Source organism: Plectropomus leopardus, chromosome 15 (assembly GCF_026936395.1).
Source record: "Plectropomus leopardus strain MGB_pleo_1.0 chromosome 15, ASM2693639v1, whole genome shotgun sequence".
Classification (NCBI taxonomy): domain Eukaryota; kingdom Metazoa; phylum Chordata; class Actinopteri; order Perciformes; family Serranidae; genus Plectropomus; species Plectropomus leopardus.
This window is the reverse complement of record NC_142190.1, coordinates 6,552,997-6,570,861: the sequence shown is the minus strand read 5'-3', so window position 1 is coordinate 6,570,861 and position 17,865 is coordinate 6,552,997. Positions and strand designations below refer to the sequence as shown.

Sequence of the window (17,865 nt, the reverse complement as noted above, 5' to 3'; positions counted from 1 at the left end):
TTGCTGCTTGATGCAAATGGAAAACTTGTACGTTTCCCTTTTACTGTCTTACAGTATTGATTATTTTTTTCTCAATTGATCTAATGATTTTGTTTTATGATTAGTCAGCTAATCTAATAACTATTGATTATTCTAAAGATTTTTTTTATTACTCGATTAATGTGACTATTAATTTACCCAGAAATTAATATCAAAAACTTGTCTCATTAATATTTAAGTAATTTTATTCAATCATCTTCTTTAAGAAACAAAACACTATATTTTTAAGTTATTCTAGTTTTTACATAACTGCTGTTATGATATTAATAATACTGATTATTATAGACCCTATTTGTCATGTGTCTGATCACAAAAATGCTGACCTCAAACTCAAAATGATCGCTGTGACACACACATTAATCACTGTATGTCATTGCAGCCATTTCCCTGAAATACAGTTAAATTGATAGTGATTTATTTTAGGTTAAAAAAAAAATAGGTAGCTAAAAATTAAACAGTCTAGAGCTTTTGCTCAGTACTGTTTCATTTCAAGTAAAAGATTTTAATGTAGTTTTGCTGTTAAACACAAATGCTTTACAGTGTAATTCATCAAGAATTTCTCTTTTTTGGATTATTATTCACAGAGATATGCCAGAAAAACAGTTTTCTTCATGATTTCAGTGCCCCACGAGCTGAGAAACTCATATACAAATGGTCATTTGGGGGGTGAAGGACTCCTTAAGGCAAAAAGACGAGTTTGGATTTAAACATTTCCCTCTTCCACAGTCCAGTGAAGTTTGTAGGAGCGGACTGCTGGCCTCGGGGACCCACGCTGACCGGCAGCACTGTGGAGCAACCCATGGAGGTGTCGACAGTGGAGCAAATGGACACGAGCGTCAGCGGCGCCTCCGAGGCCTCCGCGCCTCTTCCCATCAGGCACCCTTCAGGCATCAACGCAGGGCTCTACAAAAAGCAGGCCTACCCCATGAACTCCAAGCGACCAGAACACCTACGAATGAACCTATGACGCTCGGCTCACCTGCGAACATTTAGGACTCTTCCAATTCCTCATCCTCTTCCCTTTAGTTGTTTTCTTTTAAAAAGACTTGTAGGATTTTTTTAAAGAATTGACTGACACTGTCAGTGCTGATCACCAGCTCTTCCAGCAGCGCCTTCCCATCCTTCCCGACTCCGCCTGAAGCCGATAATCAGCAGTTGAGGTTCAGTAGACGTGTGGTCAGACGGAGGAGTTGTGAAAGAAGTGGTTTTGGTGCACTCAACTGGCATTATCATATGATTTACTGGTGCTCTTTTATCCTCAAGTCTGGACAATGTCACTCGTAGTGTTACAGACTCCATCACAGTGAGAGAATTTGGTTACTTTAATTTGCCAGGCTTTTATGTTATTTATCTTGTGATAAAAAGCTGCAGATCACGCTGTCAGTAGGTAGAATTATTGGATAACACTTCCACAACGAACACAGTAGTTAACAGTCACATTGCCTTTGTCACTCACTGGAGCGTGCGGTCAGGAGGAGGTGGAGCACCACTTACAGAAAAAAGCAGCTATAAAAAGAAGTGAAATCTCAGCTGAAAGCATCACTTCCAACACAATCAATACCAAAACGCTGGCACTGCTTTCTGTTAGAGGCCTGTCCAGAAGCACTGTTCAGTTTCTTTGTGTTGAATGTAAACAGACACTCAATGCCTTTTTTGTGTGTTAAAGAAATAGTTTTGACTTTTTTTTTTAAGTGGGGTTGTATGAGTGACTTATCCATAGTCAGGGCACTGATGGCACATTTAATCAGTGGAGCTGATTAGTAGTGGGAAGGAAAATTTGACATGTCAAAACGTTATTTGTAGATATGTGTAAAACAATTTTAACGGCGTACAAATATGTTTTCACATGTAGAAATTACATTTCAACTGTGAAAACAGATTTACAGATATTTGACGTAATTACAGATATAAGTAATTACTTTTTTAACCAGAAAGAAAAGTGATTACAGATATCTTATGTTTAATTTCCACATTTTGAAAAAGCAATGTGACTAGTGGAAAGATATCAACAATTGTATTTTGGATATGGCCAACACATCATCAAACCATCTCAGGCTTTTTTTGTATAGTATTTCACACAACAGGGCAATTCAAAGTGCTTTACAGAGCAATAAAATATAAAAAATAATAATAAAGGATACAGATTTACAATCAGAGTAAAGAGCTAAAATACAAAAGGTAAAATTAATAAATTATTTAAAAAATTGTAAAACAAAAATCACCATTAAAATATAGCAAAAGTGCAGACAAGATGTGCAAAGATAAAAAGATAATTTTAAATGATTTAAAGTCAAGTTAAAAATAAGTTTGAAGTCACTACATATATTAATGTGCCACATAAGCATTACTCCACTTTTAAATTACCGTATTCCTGAGCAATTGTGGATATCTACAATGAACATTGCCAAAAGTAAGAATTTAGTCGGTGATATCAAGAAATATCTTTTTGACTGGTGAGAATTGAGTTTTATTTATCATTAATTAGATTTACAGCTAGTCAGAATTACATTACGGATATGTTGGCTTTGAATTCGAACTAGTCAAAAAGCAGTTTGTATCTACAATTGCTTTTACCGAGACTGAATAAATTTAAAAGGGCCTGCCATGGTGTACGACCTACAGTAGATGGCAGTCAGGACGTAACCAGTTTGGTGAAGAGTGCAGGAGTTTTATCACGGACGCTAAGCAATGAACTGCTGTGTCGGGGGCAGCAACAAAATGTATTTTTAGCCACTTAATAAAATCATTTCACATTTAAAAGCCAGATGTTGGCAGATTTTTCGTGCAGAGGAAAAGGAGCTTTAAATTAAACTTTTTTTAAAAAAACTTTTAGACAAGTCAATTATTCTAATCGTAAACTTCTTACTCTTAAAAATTAGTTGTTAGGAACATCCCTACTTCAGTTTTCTGCAAGGTAAAATAACTTTTTGTCAATTGAGTGTGGTGGCTTTGTAAAGATAAAACAGCAGCAGTTACCCAACACAAAGGGCTGTCTGATGATAATCCAAAGCATTGAGAATATTCTGAACATGATTTTTTTTTTTTTTTTGGTGGCTAAAATACATTTTACTGTTTCTCCCTCCACAGCAGTACAGTTTCTGTTTCAGCCCTCCTGCTGCTTCTCCAAATTACAGTTATGCTGAATGACATCTAGTTTATGTTTTACACTGACTATGGATAAGCACCCCTCTTTAAAAAAATAAAACTATTCCTTTAAATGTCTTGCCCTTAGCTCTAACAACCCCTGCAGCATTATATATTTTTTTAACTCATCCATTCATGCAGTCTCCACCAAGCAACACACAGGTCGACCCAAAACACGCTCAGCCAAATTCATATCACTGCCCTGCTTGATTCAGGCAGCGTTCATGTCTCCTGGTGCTTTGCTTTTTGTGCGTTTACACTGAGGGGGCTCTCAGTGGTCGGGGGGGAAACGCAGACTTATATGAGTGGACCATTTACTTAAGACCTGTTTGTGTGATGTGAAGCTGCTATATGAGCCGTCTGGAGTCAAGCCATGCGTAACTTCTCGACTTAAAACTGACCACACTGTCGGATGCAGATGCCCGTGACGTTAACTAAAAATTGAATCGGTGAAAATTCAGTTTGAGTGGCACTCTGATATTTAAAGTCATCCAAATACTTAGCTACATCCACACTAAGGCCATGTCTACACTTAGACGGATATTTTTAAAAACGTGTATTTCCCCCTTCAGTTTAAAAAATAAAAACAACTTTATTTTACAAACTCTGTGCACACTACAACACAAAAAAAACCCAAATGCTTGCTGGCGCTAGCTGTCTTCTGCAGTTTTCCCTTGTCACAGTGGTTTTGAAGTGTGCAGGCAAATGTTGTCTCTTTAAAAACTCCTGCTGGAGATCTCATCAGTCCATAGGGTGCCCCAGGGACGGCGTTTTTCTGTAGGTGACGCACAAGTAAACTTGTTAAAAAGCCCATGGGATTTTTCCACAAGATTTCGGATTACGGTAGAAAATAAGCTCTGAGGCAAACAAACTTTTGATACTTGCACGTTTTGTTCAGCAAGTTAATCTTCACAAGTGAATACCACTTTAAGGATTTTTGGTCACTAGAAGTAAAAAGCTAACATCAGGCTATAAAGGACCTATGGTCACATGATTTAACTCTACGTGGTCCATGTGATGACTTCCTGTAGTCTCATTTAGCCACTTGTTAGAAACCGCCTTTTTTAAGACCCATAAAAGCTTCGAAGATTGCAAGTTAGGCTCTTATGTTGTAGAATAAAACGTAAAAGTCTCTTTAGCTTGTGTTTACCATAATAATGGAATATAATTGGTCTTGACCCCTAAAGACTTCGAAATTAAATATCATCATCAGCTGACAATTAACATTTTCGCTAATATGACAGCCCTTAAAAATGTGACTTTAATGGATAAAGGTAAAACTCGCAGTATTTGTGAGTATTGTAAGGCATCATCCAAGCCCGTTGAAGTAGGATGATTTTTACAGGTTTGTCCGAAAACGTTCCATAAAGATAAATGTGGCATGTTTTACATGTAACCTAAGTTCAGTTCAGTTTTCTTATTTTGCCCAGTTAATGTTAATGCTTTGAGGAGGATTGTATTTCATTGTTTTTTATATCTATTTTCCAGTTGGACATCACAAGAAGAGTAGACATACTAATATGTTCGTTCCATTTCAGGAGGCTCTTTATGTTCTCTGCAATCAGGTGGTGAGAAAGTGTAAATATATCAGCATCAGTGATAGGTCAAAATGAGTTGCTAATTATCATTTATTTCATTATTAGCGTATCGGATAAATATCCAATCTCATGCATCCCTAAACCTCAGACATTGAGCCAAAAACCCATTCAGAAAACCCAATGACTTTGAGATGCAGGAACCTAATTTCCGTGTTTTAGGACTCATTCCTGAGGCACTCCGTATGTGATTATTTCTGAAATGGTGCTAAAATGCTCAAGAGTACTTTATGAATTCCTGTTTTGAAACAAAGATGTATTAGTGTGGATGTGGCCTGAGTGTGAATCGACCAAAAGCACTGTTAATGAACCAAATGCTTTTTTGCGGGGAAACAGACCATGGAGAACAACAGCTTTTTCAGAACAACAAAATTCAAAAATAACGTCACATTTGACTATGCTGACTTTGTTCTCCACTTTAGAGCTTGTAGAGGCAGTTTACTGTGCTAATATTTCTTCTTTTACCATTCCGGTACAACAATTGTGTTAAAGACCAGTCACTCCACTTCCTTTCTTTGTGAATTTGTGACAATATTTATTTTAAGTGCCATTGTGTTTCCACTGCATTGTTTACACTATGCAAACTATGTATTTATTATGTAGTTTTATTTAGATAAGGCAGCAGAATGTGTGAGAATTTTAATTTCTTGTCAGAGACTTATTTTGTCTTAATAATAACAGTATGATTTTTATTCCTGCAGAACAGTCTTTTTTTTTATTCCAAAATTGATGACAGTGACCGAAACCTCTTACAGTATTTATTGTGTGGCATAGTATCTTATTGAAAGGGGATTTTAAGAAAACGTTTTAACATCTTTAGACTTTCCTTGCTGAAAACTTGAACTTCAGGTTTTTTTTGCAGTGCTTAATGCAAGGGCAGTTATTGTGAAGGAAAAAAAACATGCAAAAACTAAGGATGACTTCTTTGCTGCGTGTGTGTGAGAGTGTGTGTGTGTGTGTGTGTGTGTGAGAGAGAGAGAGAGAGAGAGAGAGAGAGACAGAGAGTGGTAGGGAAACTAAAACCATCTTATCAAGCTTACTTCAGGTTGGAAACACCATTGATTGAATAATTTCTGTTGCTTTGTCACCGTTAGATCTGCCCTTTCAGATGGGGAATGTTAATATGTATCATGTACATACTGAAGTCCAAATAAAAAAAATCATGAATTTTGTCTCTGATCAGTCGTAATGTAACAGAATGGACAGTACAAAGCAAAGCGGCAAAGTATGTAAAATTTAACTGGTGTTTATTTGAACTATTTTCTAATGTTTTTGTGTTTAAATGTCAAATAGGAAAACTATATTTGATGTTGATGCAGTATTTAGCCAGCGCCTGCAGCTGCAAAACAGGTTGCAATGTAAACACTCTGGGCACTTGCGCAGTGTCAGTTTACATCCAATTAACAGCTTTTGTTTTTTTCTCTGACAGGCTCAGGTTATTATTTTCACCCTTAAGACTGTTTGTTGCATTTTACACCCTTTTCATTCTTCTTCTTTTTTTAAACACATAATAATTTTGGCTATATTTGTGCATATGGCATGAATACTAGAGTGTGTTTGTTTAATCTTGGAGTTTCCAGCTCAGCACAATAAGTCTAAAATACACTGTGTAAGCAAAATAGTTATATTTATACTGCGATGTGCAAAAAATGCACCTTTGAAACCCATTCAAACTGCAATTTTGATCCCACAGCCATCGAAGCATAAAAACATGCATTGTGTTAATTCTGGGCATCATTTTGCCCTTGAATTTGGATTTTTTACTATTTTCCACCTGATTATGTCAATTTTTCTACTATATTTTGCATATGTTGAAAATACATGCTGTTACCACTGAGTCACAAGAATTGTTGCTGCAAATCACTAACATGTACCAGGTTGTGATAATCAAAAAAATCTGCTTAGCGTGTAGTGCATTGAGTAATACTGATTTTGAAAAGCGCATTTTGTGCAGACCGATACATGAGTGTAATATTAAAGCGCCCCGAAGGGTTAGTGAGGAAGCTCTATTCAACCGTTGTACACCATCTATTATATTTACAGTTATTTTAAGGCTTAGATACTTGACAAATAAGTGATTCTCATTTTGTTAAACAAAAGAAGTCACAAATGTTAAAATTGTAGATCTTTATTCAGATAGTTTATGCATCTAAATGGATAAAAATAACAACACAGTGAAATGATTTTTGTACATAATAAAATAGATGTTTCTCTCCCAGTCTTTGGTTTTTACAAAAATGAGGCTCTGTCACCTCTATAGAAAAATAATTTATGTGTAAATCAGTCTCACAAGCTCAGTTGCATCCTTTTTAGCAGACGTGGAAAAAAAATAGCCACCAAAAGCTGAAAGCGAAAGGCAAACTGTTTATCCATCACAGAAACATATTCTTTAGTCTCTAGTGGCAAAGGTCTGGTCATTACATGTGATGTCGCAGTGAACTGTGCGTCCTAAAAGCCTTTGCAGTCCCGTTCAAGCTCAAAGACGCAGAAAAAGCAAAATTCAGCTCCTGAGCTGAGGTTCGCAGCTGCTCACCTCTACACATTTATTGTTACAAATCAGAAGTCGCCTCCACAAATTTAGAAACACTGGATAAGAGAGGGTGCATGTGTTGCATGTTTGTTCAAACGTGTTTAAAATACTTTTTTTCAATATATATTTCCGATGTTCCCATATTTACAAGTAGGAGAAAACCATTTCTTGCCACGTGAGGAAAGTTTATATCATATTTAAAGGTGAAAAAAAGCAACACAACACAAAAGGACACAACTTAAAATGGAAAAATTACTTGGGGGGGCGTGAAAATAATCAACTGTTCGTTATCTGTAAAAGTGACAAGTCCCAGTAAATAACCCAGAAACATGTCTACTGCAGGTGCAAATTGAGTCCTTACTGACCTCGGCCCCCAGGGGCCACAGCCCTTAGCTGATTAATGAAACAGTGTGTACAACATTACTTGTCAGTGGGATTTGACAGCCACAGAAAAATCACATTAAATATGAGCTAATACCGACATCCCACACCCAAAAAAAAAAAAAACGCCACCAAAACCCCATCAGTCAATAAATCTGCAGGTGAGGAGATGTGGCTCCGTCCCTCCATTTGTAAACCTTCTCTGCGATCACGGTGCGACAGAGAGGGCAGCTCTTCTCCCGGTTAAACCACAGAGCGATGCATTCGTCACAGAAAATGTGCTGCACGGACGAAAAATAACAGCATGTTAGAAAATCCTGAACTTAACCGTATATGACTATAACTGATCTGAATCAGGCAAACATTAGGGGTCAGATAAAACGAACATAATTACATTCAGGTTTCTCACGAGGTGCTTTTAGTGCTTAAATTTTGAGGGGGAAAAAAATCAAATAGCTTTAAAATAGCCCCTTTGCTTAAAAGCTCCTAAAATTCAAATGAACCACATAAAGCAGTCTTATATTTGACCAAAGTTTTGTTTATCACATCTATAATTAAATCAATCAGAATCAAAGATCGCTCATAGCTCAGATATTTATTTATTTATTTAATCTCTGGCACGTGTCCGCCTTCATCGCGGCCCTCTCTTTTTGTTCTCACCTTGATAATGTCCTATCCGATATTGTATTTTATTTTTATTTTGCTCCACTGTTGCGACCCCAGTCAAACCATCAGATTCATGTTGGCATCATGGCAAAATTGAATATGATTTTACTTAATAAGCCTGCTTTTCACCATAATTTGTTTCCCCTCTCTTCAGTGTTGTGCTGATGTTAGAGCTCTGGTGAAAATTTGAAGTGAAACTTAAGTTTTGGGATTTTATACCCCTGAAATAAGTGAGATAAGTAAGCCTTCACAAAAAGAGAAACATTGTTAACATCACTTATTGATGTTTAATACGAATTTAAACTGCCAAATGAATTATTCACCTTGAGTGAAGTCCTCAATAATAAAAAAACAGAGCTTGAAAAAGTACTCAAAGGTCCTTAAATTTTATTTTGTAATGTCTGTATGAACATGGATTATTGTTACATTAGCAAATAAGAAATAACAGTGGTGAGCAGAGACACAATTGCAGTTGTGTAGTTGATTAACTTTGGTATTTTAAAACCTGGGAGCTATTTTTTCATTTTTGTGTCAAAGTGACTAATTAGAACAACTTTTGAAAACGGTCCAGTATCGACAGGCTGCAATGTAACCACTCACCTGTGATTTAAGCTAATGGATGATTCAGTAAAAAACACGACAACTAAAATGATGACATGTGGTGGATGCTATGGTGTGTGTTTATGGTTTTACCTGACAGAGTAGGACCCGAGGCTCTCTGTATTCTCCCTGACAGATGGGACAGACGTCTCCAGCCTCGCTGCACTGACTCCTAGTGGCTGCTGTGCCTGTATGCTGAGAAACAAACAAACAAAACACCTCAACACATCTGGTTACTAAAGGCGACTTTTTACCATTAAACTAAGAACCTGTTCACCACTGACCTCGCCCTTTAGAAATATCCTCACAGTTTTCAGCAAAGACGTCCACTGTCCGTACAATCCTAAAAGCTGAAAGCATGAGAAAAAGAATAAAGTTAAAAAAAACCCAAAACTTTCCACTTTTTAAATTTAAGGAATACTTAACCCCCAAATGAATATTTGTGAGTTAGTTACTCACCACCTGTTAGGTTGAATTTGTGAAAAACCTGTTTTGCCTAATGGCAGAGGGGCTGTGAATATTATCAGTTACAATGACCCTAAAGAGTTAATTACAGAAGGGCTTTTTTTTTTAGTTAAACCAGCATTTATTACTATAATTGAAACTTTAAACAATTTCTTAAATAAAAGTGTGAGTAAACAAATCCCCCTTTTTCCTTTTTTTAATACCTTAGATGAGCAAATGTACACAGTACGATAGCCGTCAATTTTCATACAACAGCGTACCATGAAAGCAGTATATCGCTGACTCAGCAAAATATATAGCATTAGTTTAGCTGTTTTTAGGCATTTTAATGTAGAAAAGTTTCATTTTAGATCTTTAAATGGTGTGTTTGGACTTCCGAAAGTTACACAATAACTAACTAAGTGAATGAAACAGTGGTAGACCAACAGCTACGAGGCTGAGGGAGGTAAAAATACTGTTTTTGGCAATGGAGTTTGGCTTTAAAGAGAACGGATAACTTTCACTTTTAGCTCAGTTGCCCATCAGAAAGAGCCGTCAGTTTGGGAAGACCCAAATATACGACTGGATGAATGAGTCATGGATCACACTGCATGCGTTATGTGAGATTTTGTAAACAGATGTTTTGATATAGTTTTGCTGTTGTTAAACACAGACCTCTATGACTTTAAATTATCCACAGTTTTCTATATTTTTGGATTCTTCGTTCACTGTGGAGGCATGTGAGAAAAGAAGTACTTTTCTTTAAAACATCTGTGTAACACTAGCTGAGTAATTGATGTACAAACGGTCATTTGTTGGTGAAGTGTTACTTTAATAACGCAAAGATCTGTTGCTGGTTAGTCTGACTGATCACACCTTCAGTATGAGGTAGAGCAGAGCCAGCAGGACCCCCAGTGTGAGTCCAGGGGTGCCGTCAACCTCCTGGTACGTGACCAGGTAGCGGAACCACAGTGGAACAGGAGCCGTGGCCTGGTGGACCTGACCCACCTCCTCAGTCAGCATCACCCACCGCCCCTGAAGACACAAAATAAGAACGACTGAACCAGCGCTGCCAAGAAGACGTAACATTGAAATGATAATTTTCCTGAACAACCCAGAAGAGAAATCCTGCAGGCTCACCTGGGTTCTGTAGGTCACCAGTGAGGATGGCAGCAGCAGAATAAGGCACTTGACCCCCATGAAGAGAAACTTAATGATGAAGTTGGTGATGCCGACGGCCCACAGAACCTCCCAGAAACCCAGCGGCTCAATGGTCGGGCTGAGGAAGATGAGGCTGGAAGGAGGTAGACATTCAGGTTAAACGGCTGCTTCTTCACAAACCCGCAGACACAAAGAGAGACTGTGAGATGCTGCGTTCACTCTTACCAATGGTGAAGGGTCTCAGAGAGAAAGGTGTAGTAAAGCAGTAGGGTGGAAGAAACCAGGAACATTAGCAGCCACACACACTGCAGCTTTGAGTGCCGATCCTGAGCGAACATAAAAGGAAAAACATCAATCTAATGGAAATTAAATCATCTTTTTAAATGTTCAGTGTGTGGGATTTAGGGGGATAAATTGGCAAAAATGTAATATAATACATAGATTTTCTCTGAAAACAAGAATTGTTGCATTTTTTGTTGTTTTTTTTAAACTTAAAATTAGCCATTTAGATCTACATAGCGGACTTCATGGGCAAAGACCTGCTCCCAGTATTGCGCCACCATGTAACGGACAAACCAAGCACTGGCTCTGGATAGAGCAATTGGTGTTTCCCGCTGGCTACCATAGTTAGCAGCCCCTCCGTGACACACAACATCGAAAAAAACACAGAATTTCTTTATTCAGTATTTTTGTTACTGGTTTAACCCTTTGAAACCTGAGGAAATTGGCTTGATTTCTATCAAAAACATGGGAAGAAGGCATTGAACAACTCAAAATTAGCAAGGCATTAGTAAAAAGTTACAAGAACGTAGGTAACTTGATTACCCCAAACAGGCAAAAAAAAATCAAAACAAACAACAACACTGACAGAATTCTGGCCGGGAGTTCACGCTTAGCAGAAGTTTTGGCTGCTTGTGATTTGTAATCCTCGCTGCTAAATGCCACTAAGTCTTACACGCTGCTCCTTATACTTACCTGAAGAAAGACTTGAGTTTGAATACTTTTATTCACATACAGAAAAGTTGTGAAGAGGCCAACCCCAACTGCTAGACCTGGAAAATCAAGAGAAAGCCTTTAATTTTATAACAAGTTGTCTTGTGTTCACAGTCGCGTTCACGGCGTTCTGCTTTACTCACCAAGAGCATGCTGGATGACCAGTTTAGCACACAGTATGACGAGGAAAGGAAGACTCTTTTGGAGCCAGCGGAAGAGACAGCGGAGCTCCGACAAGGAGGTGCTGGGTTCTCCAGAGTCCAGATCAGAGTCAGGCGGATCAAGCTCAGGCTCTGAGTTCGAGTGCACCCGACTGTGCGCATGTGGCTGAGAATGTGAGTGGCTGTGGGAGTTGACTCTGGACCTCCTGGACGACGCGCCCCCACTGGACTCCCCAGGCTTGCTGGTCATGGTTACCCGTACCTCATTGCTCTCGGGGTTGGCGGCGGCGGCGGCAGCAGCAGGGACTGGTGTTCTGGTAAGCTCTGGTTGCAGATTTAGGGATAAACCATTTCCTGCATGAGCGCCCAGCTCATCTGAATTAGGCTGCATCACAGTCGGAGACTCCCTCAGTTTCAGTGCTCTTCTGGAATCACTCCTTTGACAAAAAAGACATTTGTAGCCTCAGTCACAATGTGATCAGCATCAACCATGATTATTTCATCTCTTTTATTTGATAGAAAAGACAGGAACTGAAAGTGAAACTAACTGGCCTGACTCATTTAATAAGTGGTTTTCAGCAGATGGCTGCTAAGCAGCACAAAATCGCATTATAATACAAGATAAAAACATAAACAACCGGCACAGACAAGACAACAACAAAACATCAGAGGCAACAAAACTAACACCATGTGCAATTTTCACCCTACAGAAAAGAGCTGGAAAGATTTAATGTCCAGGTCATTTGTGTAGTTTTGAAAAGTATATTGTTTTAAGTCCTTATACACTGTAAACTTTACAGATTAAATGCATTCCTTACTACTAATACACAATGTTTTACAGATTTATGACTAGAAAGCAAAGTGCAGAGCTGCATCTCAGAAGCAATCTCCAGGTTCCCAGTTTATATATATTTACCACTTCTGTTTTTGTTTTTAAAAAAGACAAAAAAATAGTCTATATCGGTCTCAGAGGGATTGACGATCTGTTTAAACAGATAATACTGAGACGAATATTTGTACTGTACCAAACTCCGTTAAGAAATCATTGAATTTTGTGAGTTGTTGGAGTTTATAGGCTGGGTCACGGATTTTGATGGGTCACATAATTCGGTGTAACACCACAAATAAAGACGGCAGTGTTTTTTTAATTTGAGAAACAATTAATTATTCAGTTACTACAAGTTTTATTGCTAACTTGTATTAACTAGCATCCGTGTTGCAGCATTATTTCTCCGCAATATCTCACCCGGTCTATAAGTCCAGTGTTTCTTAAAACTAACTAAAGTTGGCTGAACTCCGTAGCATCGGTATTTTTCTGTAAATAAACACAGAAATAGAGCCAGACTGACAGATAACAGACAGCTGATCTTTTCCTACACAGATAACCAGACTGCCGTTAGCATTAGCAGCTAACAGATGTTTTCTATCCGGCCGTGTTTAAGGCTTCAGCTCACCTGTCATTCTGCAACCGGAGTTTCATGGTAACCTATCGGTCTCCATCTAATACAGTGTCCGTGTCGCCAAACGAAACAAAAGCTAAATTAAACCAAAAAAAGAAAACTAAACCGTTGTGCTTCAAGCTAAGCCATAAGCTGCTGGTTCGGACATCTTGACGTTGTTTACGTCAGCAGACGTCGCAAACTTCTTCAGTTGGGTTTTTACGGCGAGTCGGAGGGAAAATAGCGCGACGCCTCCACCTACAGGAATATATTCAAACTACAGTCAACAGATTATTATTAATAAGAAAATTAACACAATTATGACACGCAAACAACCGACATATTGTTCCAGTTTGTGTAAATGCTTTTACTTTTTTGGACAGTGTAAAAACGTAGTGATATATACATTTGGGAAAAAAGAAAGAATTTAAGATACTACAAATGAATAAGTAATAATAGTATGGAATAAGTCTGGAATAAAGGATTGATTGATTGAGTAATAAGTAAGAAAAAAATGAACTGAGCAGAAATAGCAATAACCCATCAATAATTTTATTTTTTTGAATCTACTTCTTTCTTCTTTAGTCTTGAACACTGAAAACAGTGTAACAATAAAATAAAACTTCAACCACCACACTTGTTTTTATGTACATAGTTTAATTAAATACCTTTTTGCATTTACTATTTTAGTATTTATTTTAGTATATTCAAAGTGTATTTTAGTGTATTCTCTATATTGTATATTCTATATAGATATATATCTCCTCTTACTATGCTAAGGTTTATTTTGCTATTGCTACATTTTACAATTTATTCATACATTTTTCGGATATGTGTATCATTGCATTTTTACTGCTCAGCTGTGCAATGCCTAAATAACCTGCTGCTGTAACATAAACAGTTCCAAACTTGGGATCAAGTCCAGCTTTGTGCAGGACAGCTGATGGGGTAAAATCAAAAATCATCTCAGGTTTTGCAATTAAAAAACAGCAGCCTGAGTAATGCTCCACATATTTTGTGATCATGAATCAGTACTTACCTGCCTAAGTTTCAGTGCCCATTTCTGGACAAGTCCACACAGGTACATATCTCTATGGAGAAATAGAGAAAGCAATAGTGAAATTTTAATAAAAAATGTAATTAAAGAAAAAGAATACTAATACTACTACTACTAATAATGATAAAAATAATAATAATTCAGATTCAGACAACTTTATTGATCTCAGATTGGCAATTCAGTTTTACAATCTACTGAGACCATACAAAAAACGAAAACAAGCAGCATGCAGCAGCAGTAGTATGTCAGAGAGATCAATTCATGGGCAAAGGTGCACACTAGCACCTTGTGTAGTCCCGTGCATACTGACTCACACAAGGACCAGGTAGAATAAATCCAAAAAATAAAAATAAAAGATTTCCCATGCTTCAATAGATAAGTTAGTACATTAATAAGACATTCTGATGCATTGCACATTACTTAAATACATTCATAGACTGTATAGAGGTGATGATAATAATAATAATGATGATGATAAAATTAAATAGAGAGATGGTAATTATAATATGAAAAAGAGAAGTTTAAAAAATATAATAATAAAAGACCTAAATTAGGCTTCGAACCAACCCATTCAAAAAATCAATTGAAAAGCTCGCTCATTTCTGGGTTTTAGGACTCGTTATTAGGGTAATTTCCTTTCAATTTAGCTTATAAATAACACTCATTAAATCAGCCACAGTGATCACTGACAAATTGCTTTTTAGATTTCAAAACAATGTAGTACATATAGCTTTAAAAAATTAAAATTTCAAGAGTCTTGCAGTGCCAGCAGGAAAACATCACCTGTAAAATCATGAAATATGACCGGCGTCCTTATTCACAGAATGAGATCTGAGCCTCTGTTGGAGGTTTTTAACCGTAGTCCTTTGACCTGTTTCTGTTAAAGAGGTCGTGTTTTCTCTTGGCATTGCTCAGACACTGTGTGAAGTCTGCCATTGTGGTGAAAGGAGGTTAATGTACTACGGCTGTGAGAGCTGTTCCCCGGCTCCATCTGTAATTGTGTTATTGCTCTATAGAATTGTCAGTGGAGTTGTACTGCCCCAGTCACGGCATCGGAGCCAAGTCTGTGGAGGGAGGTTAACTTGACATATAAATTGCTATCTGCCAAGATGAATGGAGCTCGCCGGAGAGCAGATGAGGAGAGCAGTGGCCTGACATTGCTTCTGACAGACTCCGTATATCCCCCGTCATCTAACTCCTTTCCTGTGTCTGTACACGGCGCCAGCTGCTGCTTCCTCTGATGTCTTACTGGAGCTGCCAAAAATTCAGTGTTAGCGCTGTCCTGTCTTGTACAAGATGCCTGTTCACTCGGCTTTATTGACATTTATACTATGAAATAACATTTCAGAACCTGAGTGCATATTAAATTGTTTTCCAGGGTAATATCCGCAATAGGAAAAAGATCCATTAAGTTTCTCAGGATGAAATTACTGTGAACCTGTTGAGGTTTTTCTATTATATCAGAATTTTCTTAATAACACAAGCAGGTTTATTGCACTCGCTTATTTTATGGACGTAGCTTGTTCAGTACTTGTTGCTTTTATGCACCAGTGAGTCAATGATATGTCTCGTTTGTGTTTTATGTTGCATTGTGGATTATGAGACAGTGGGCACAGCTATGCAAACGGCCCCACCAGCTAAAAAAGAGTAAGACACAGACTTTGTTGGGGTTTTCTCCCTCTTTTTTCTCTTTGTGGTAATTTAGCATCTTCTCATAGTGGTTTTGTCTCTGCTGTGATTTTGTGTCTCATTGTGGTTGTTTTCTATCTCTTTGTAGTCATTTTGTGTCTTTTCTAATCATTTTGAGTCTCTTTGCGTTCATTTTGTGTCTTTTAGTCATTTTGTGTCTCTTTGAGGTCTTTTTGTGTCTTCCTGTGGTCATATTGTGTCTCTTTGGTGTAATTTTGTCTTTTTGTAGTCATTTTGTATCTCTTTGTAGTCATTTTGTGTCTCTTAGTGGTCATTTTGTGTCTTCTTGTGGTCATTTTGTGTCTATTCGAAGTCATTTTGTTGCTTCTTGTGGCCATTTTGTGTCTCTTTGTGGTCGTTTTGTGTCTCTTTGTAGTTGTTTTGTGTTTTCTTGTTTTGTGTCTCTTTGTGGTCGTTTTGTGCCTCTTTGTAGACATTTTGTGTCTCTTTGTGGTTGTTTTGTGTCTCTTTGTAGTTGTTTTGTGTTTTCTTGTTTTGTGTCTCTTTGTGGTCGTTTTGTGTCTCTTTGTGGACATTTTGTGTCTCTTTGTAGCTGTTTTGTGTTTTCTTGTTGTTTTGTGTCTCTTTGAGGTTATTTTGGTCACTTTTGGTCATTTTGTAATTGTTTGTAGTTGTTGCCTTTTGTAAAAAATGTATGTCTTTTGGCAGTTCCCTTGCATCTCTTTGTGGTTGTTTCGTGTCTCTTGGCTTTAGAAAATGTAGCCCATCATGGGAGACCATGACTTAGTAAGTAAAACACACTGATTAGAGTAATACTCTAATGTTACAGTAGAATACGTTCTGTAAAGATGACCTCAGAAATACAGTTGTACCTGTTCAGCACTATCAAGTCGGCCCTCAGTTTTACTCGCACACATTTTTATTTTTTATGGCATTCCACACAGACATAAAAGTCAGTGTCACTGTGTGCAGAGGGATCAGATATTACCTCAGGCCTCCCGCTTATAACGTATGCATCATAAAGACCGAACTGCAGGGCATCAAAGACACTGAAGGACAGATTTTTTCTCTGATAATTTACACCAGTTGTTTATGCCCCTTAATATCCAGCTGGTGGTGCTGTGTGATAAGTGATGACAGGAAGCTTAAACCAAGCACAGATTAATTATTCCTTCAGTAGCACACAATACTACACAGCCACTGCTGCTACTAAATAGTGATTGTAAATCATTCATGTGTTTTTAAGGCTGCTAATTAATTGTCAACAATATCACGACTAATTAAGGCATGCACTGTGTTCTGTTGTACATGTGGGTTGCAAACACAGGTGTTTCTTCTTAAAATTGGCTCTCCCAAATCATCTGAATATACTGGTTCACTGAGCTCCATATTGCAGTAATACTCAATGTATGGACCCAATCTGGCCCCCAGAAACATCCTAAAATCGTAGAAACATCCTAATATCCTAGAAACATCCTAAAATCCTAGAAAGGTCTTAAAATCTGAGAAATGTCCTGAAAATTTTCTAAAATCCTAGAAATGTCCTAAAATCCTGCAAATATCCTAAAATCCTAGAAATGTCCTTCAATCTTACAAACATCCTAAAGTCCTAGAAATCTAAAATCATAAAAATGTTCCTAAATCCTTAAAACATTGTAAAATCCTAGAAATGTCCTAAAATCCTGGACACATGTATAGGGCTGCTGCGACTGCCTGGACGCCCGTCAATTTACAAAAGTGGCCCCCAAGCAAATCAAGTAGAGTATCCCTGCCATATTGGCTCTAGATAGATGTGAAGAGCAGATTAATGTAGCACTGCACATCCTCGCTGCACACCGGCGGCCACCAAGGTGAAAAGAATCGTTCCACAGTGACCTCTGTTTATTCAGAACATGCCCTGCCTCCGACGTCCTCCTCTTCAAGCTCTACTCACACCAGCCTGTTACAGCTCGGCTGCACAGTTGTCGTCCCTTTTCCCTCTCATCTTAATAGATGGGCTTCTCCC

The 17,865-nt window shown here is 37.8% G+C and overlaps 2 protein-coding genes across 6 annotated transcripts in view; one reads left to right on the top strand and one right to left on the bottom strand.

Annotated features, from left to right (window-relative positions):
• rps6kb1a (ribosomal protein S6 kinase B1a) overlaps window positions 1-17,865 on the top strand; it is an 80,877-nt gene that overhangs the window by 18,796 nt on the left and 44,216 nt on the right. The window contains exon 15 of one of the 5 annotated variants that reach the window (XM_042499558.2): window positions 766-5,945. The exons of the other annotated variants lie outside the window; for them this stretch is intronic. Within the exon in view, the coding sequence (XP_042355492.1) occupies window positions 766-1,006 (241 nt within the window). The 3' untranslated portion in view covers window positions 1,007-5,945. Of the gene's footprint in view, window positions 1-765; window positions 5,946-17,865 lie in introns of those variants that run through there. 5 annotated transcript variants of the gene reach the window in all.
• rnft1 (ring finger protein, transmembrane 1) lies at window positions 6,891-13,355 on the bottom strand. Its single transcript, XM_042499975.2, has 9 exons — window positions 13,169-13,355; window positions 11,697-12,151; window positions 11,536-11,612; window positions 10,786-10,886; window positions 10,540-10,693; window positions 10,276-10,434; window positions 9,240-9,305; window positions 9,049-9,150; window positions 6,891-7,970 (listed from the first exon to the last, which is right to left on the bottom strand). Exons 1-9 carry the CDS (start codon window positions 13,192-13,194, stop codon window positions 7,836-7,838), a joined length of 1,275 nt encoding a protein of 424 aa, XP_042355909.2. The 5' UTR covers window positions 13,195-13,355; the 3' UTR covers window positions 6,891-7,835.